General features: G+C 44.1%; 1 protein-coding gene across 1 annotated transcript; it reads left to right on the top strand.

The window, feature by feature from the left end:
* The first annotated feature begins 2469 nt into the window (after positions 1–2469).
* LOC125515972 (alpha/beta-gliadin-like) lies at positions 2470–3568 on the top strand. The gene has a single exon (XM_048681449.1). The coding sequence runs from the start codon at positions 2550–2552 to the stop codon at positions 3402–3404; it is 855 nt and encodes a 284-aa protein (XP_048537406.1). The 5' UTR covers positions 2470–2549; the 3' UTR covers positions 3405–3568.
* Positions 3569–4254: the final 686 nt, after the last annotated feature.

Below are 4254 nucleotides of genomic sequence, written 5' to 3' on the forward strand. Positions count from 1 at the left end.
TCTACTTGTCTCGGACGTGATGCCTATATACATGATGATACCTAGATATTCTCATAACTATGCTCAATTCTGTCAATTGCTCACCAGTAATTTGTTCACCCACTGTAGAATACTTATGCTCTCGAGGGAAGCCACTAGTGAAACCTATGGCCCCGGGTCTATCTTTATCATATTAATCTCCTACTACTTAGTTATTTCCTTTGCTTTTTACTTTTCCTTTATTTCCTTTGCTTTTTACTTTGCCTTTATTTTACTTTGCATCTTTATCACAAAAATACCAATAAAATTATCTTTATCATATCTATCAAATCTCACTCTCGTAAGTGGTCGTGTAGGGATTGACAACCCCTATTCACGTTGGTTGCGAGGATTTATTTGTTTTGTGCAGGTACGAGGGACTCGCGCGTAGCCTCCTACTGGATTGATACCTTGGTTCTCAAAACCCAAGGGAAATACTTACCCTACTTTGCTGCATCATCCCTTCCTCTTCGGGGAAAACCAACGCAGTGCTCAAGAGGTAGCAAGGGTTCCTTTTTGTCGACGATCCGATGTTTCAACCTTGTTTTCCAGGCGGCCAACGCGTCGCTAAACTTGGGCATGGCGTGTTTGTTTATCTTCTTCATTGCTAGCTCCTTATCTGGATCTTTATTATCCTATTGCGGTCAGGGAACAAGGATATCTAGTGCAGCTTCTTTAGAAGGTAGGGCCTCATATTATCTATCTTCTGTAGTTTCCCATCGTTGATCGTGGCAGTTGTCCGTACGATGCAACCTATTTGATTGCCGTAGCACGATTGCGCTTCCTCGGGCGCTATTGTCTCAAAAATACCGCTGTCCATCTCCGTGACCACCAGTCTAGTACTCATGAGCTGGTTTGGGCGCCGTGGCCTCTTTGCTTTCGGATCTAGACCAGCTCCGCTAGTCTCGGCGCCGGTCTCAGTCTCATCGCCGGTCTGCATGTCGGTATCAGTCCCCGATGCGACAGCACAGTTGCTGCAACATGGGTAAGGGAGACCACATCAGTGCTGGGGGGGGTCTGAAAATTGGGACACACTTTCGCGCATCGCGGGCCGCCTCTCAGACAACTACTGGGGAGGCGGCTGAGTACCTGGGTGCGCGGAGAATCCCCGGGAACTCGGTGACCAACTTCCTTCCCGTGTGGCGCATGGAGACGACGGCGACCCCGGCGAAGAGCAGCTTAGCCGCGAGCTGGACAGCCTCGTCCACCTCCTAAGTTGGGACCTCCCCGCGAGTGTTGCGGGGCCGCCGCTCGGATGGCTTCTGGAAGGCGCTTGTACATGGGCACAGGGTGAATCCCGGTGAGAGCTGGCCATTTGTGCGCGCAAGTAGACGACGACGTCCCCGACGAAGAGCAGCCCGGCCAGCTCGCCTCACTCTCCTTTGATTAGAATTGAAAGATTGAGAAGAAGCAGACTTGAGCCTGCAGGGAAAGGATAAGGTGACGATGAAGTCTCCACTCGTTCGGGGCGACACGCGTACTGAATGTATGAGAAACGTGACGTGGCAGGGACCCCAAGATACTCCCTCCATTTATTTTTAGTCTGCATATAAAGTTTGGTCAAAGTCAAGATTTGTAAATTTTAACTAACTTTATAATAAAAAAATATCAACATTCACAATATGAAATAATTATTACCAGATGCGTCATGAAATGTATTTCCATACTATATAGTTTTGGTATTGTAGATGTTCATATTTTTTTATATAAATGGGAAGTAGAGGCACTCTTCCATATAATGAAGTTTATAATATATGTGCTTATATTGTACTATAATTGTTTGAATAACTTAGCATATGTTCAGATGTATGATATCTGTAATTTAAGCGCTTGAATTTTACATATAAATATTTATTAATAAATATGTACCCCTATAATAGCTAGGCCTTGCAGTTGCACGGGTAGATGACTAGTGATTACAATCTTGTTTGTGTGCAAGTCAAGCTTATCTAGTTTACACGTAACAACTTGTAGAACATGTTTATGCTTGCTAATAACTTCTAGAACACTACAACACTTGACATGTAAAAGGAATTTGACGAGTCATGGCCTACTAACGCAAGTTACATTACTAGTCTTATATCTATCTTAACAGACCACACAAGACTACAAACTAAGTACCGTGACAGCCATGCTTATCTAGTTTATGCGTAACAATTTGCAGAAAATTACAAACTTAGTTTTAGAAAAATAGGCAATCCAGATTAGTGTTTGAGCTGTAAAGTGAATAAGATGAGTCATGCGTGTTATCACACCTTTTTGGTGGTGGAATGATAGTGCAACAACAAGGAACTTTAATGAACAGTCCAAGAATACACTTGTAAGTAGTGCCACCAAACAGAACATACCAAATGATGATTTTGAGAAGCATCCAAGCACTTTCCACACAAACAAATGCCAATTGTGAAAGAGATCATTCCATGACAGCTATAAATAGCCCCGTAGCATGACGATCATCCTTCCTCATCCATCATTCTCATAAGTAGAGCGCATCATTTAAGCCAAGCAAGCTGTGGTCAATACAAATCCACATGAAGACATTTCTCATCCTTGCCCTCCTTGCTATCGTGGCGACCACCGCCACAACTGCAGTTAGAGTTCCAGTGCCACAATTGCAGCCACAAAATCCATCTCAGCAACAACCACAAGAGCAAGTTCCATTGGTACAACAACAACAATTTCTAGGGCAGCAACAACCATTTCCACCACAACAACCATATCCACAGCCGCAACCATTTCCATCACAACAACCATATCTGCAGCTGCAACCATTTCCGCAGCCGCAACTACCATATTCGCAGCCACAACCATTTCGACCACAACAACCATATCCACAACCGCAACCACAGTATTCGCAACCACAACAACCAATTTCACAGCAGCAGCAACAGCAACAACAACAACAACAACAACAAGAACAACAAATCCTTCAACAAATTTTGCAACAACAACTGATTCCATGCATGGATGTTGTATTGCAGCAACACAACATAGCGCATGGAAGATCACAAGTTTTGCCACAAAGTACTTACCAGCTGTTGCAAGAATTGTGTTGTCAGCACCTATGGCAGATCCCTGAGCAGTCGCAGTGCCAGGCCATCCACAATGTTGTTCATGCTATTATTCTGCATCAACAACAAAAACAACAACAACAACCATCGAGCCAGGTCTCCTTCCAACAGTCTCAGCAACAATATCCATTAGGCCAGGGCTCCTTCCGGCCATCTCAGCAAAACCCACAGGCCCAGGGCTCTGTCCAGCCTCAACAACTGCCCCAGTTCGAGGAAATAAGGAACCTAGCGCTACAGACGCTACCTGCAATGTGCAATGTCTACATCCCTCCATATTGCACCATCGCGCCATTTGGCATCTTCGGTACTAACTGAGAAGAAAATAACTATAGTACTAGATATATGAAACACCGTTTTCTTAGTCCATGGTTTGGTCGTTGTAGCGGTGAAAAAATAATGTGACATGCACTATCATATAAGAACCCGAACGATACTAGTTCAAACTTGGGAATAAAAGACAAACACAGGTCTTGTCTACATATTTATGTTGCATCTATTTATATATTAAAAGTAATATAAGGTGAACCAGGAGCAAGGTAAATATGCTAGAAAATTCCACGTTAATTAGAAATTACTAGCCCTCGATCTGGTAAATCTTAACAAATAGAATTATCTTGACCGTTAGATTTATGTAACATATATAATGCTCTGGGCCACCAACGACTGTACGTGACACATCTGAACGCACATATGTTAAAGAAAATATATTTGGTAAATGGTGGGCCTCTTTAAAAAGAGAACTTACGTACATACACCAACTAAGAAAAACACATACATGTAAACGGGAAAAGGATGAGATTTTCTCACGTACGTGTGTTGATGCTTAAAAGTGGCACGATCATAAACAGCATGCCGGGGCAAAAACCTTGCCGGGGTAAAATCTTGCCGGTGTGAAAGCTTGCCGGTGTGAAGGCTTGCCGGCATGGAAAGCTTGCCGGCACAGAAAGATCGCCGGTGCTTGCCGGTGTGAAATCTTGCCGGGGGAGAAACCTTGTCAGGGAGGAACCCTTGCCGGAGTACAAACCTTGCCGGAGTGAAACCTTGCCGGTGTGAAAGCTTGCCGGGTAGAAACATTGCCGGTGTGGAAAGCTTACTCGGATGGAAAACTTGCCGGGTTGGAGGCTGTGATAGTCAATCGAACGAGAAGTTGAAGATGGGCTCAAAA

The sequence above is a fragment of the Triticum urartu genome, chromosome 6, assembly GCF_003073215.2.
Source record: "Triticum urartu cultivar G1812 chromosome 6, Tu2.1, whole genome shotgun sequence".
Classification (NCBI taxonomy): domain Eukaryota; kingdom Viridiplantae; phylum Streptophyta; class Magnoliopsida; order Poales; family Poaceae; genus Triticum; species Triticum urartu.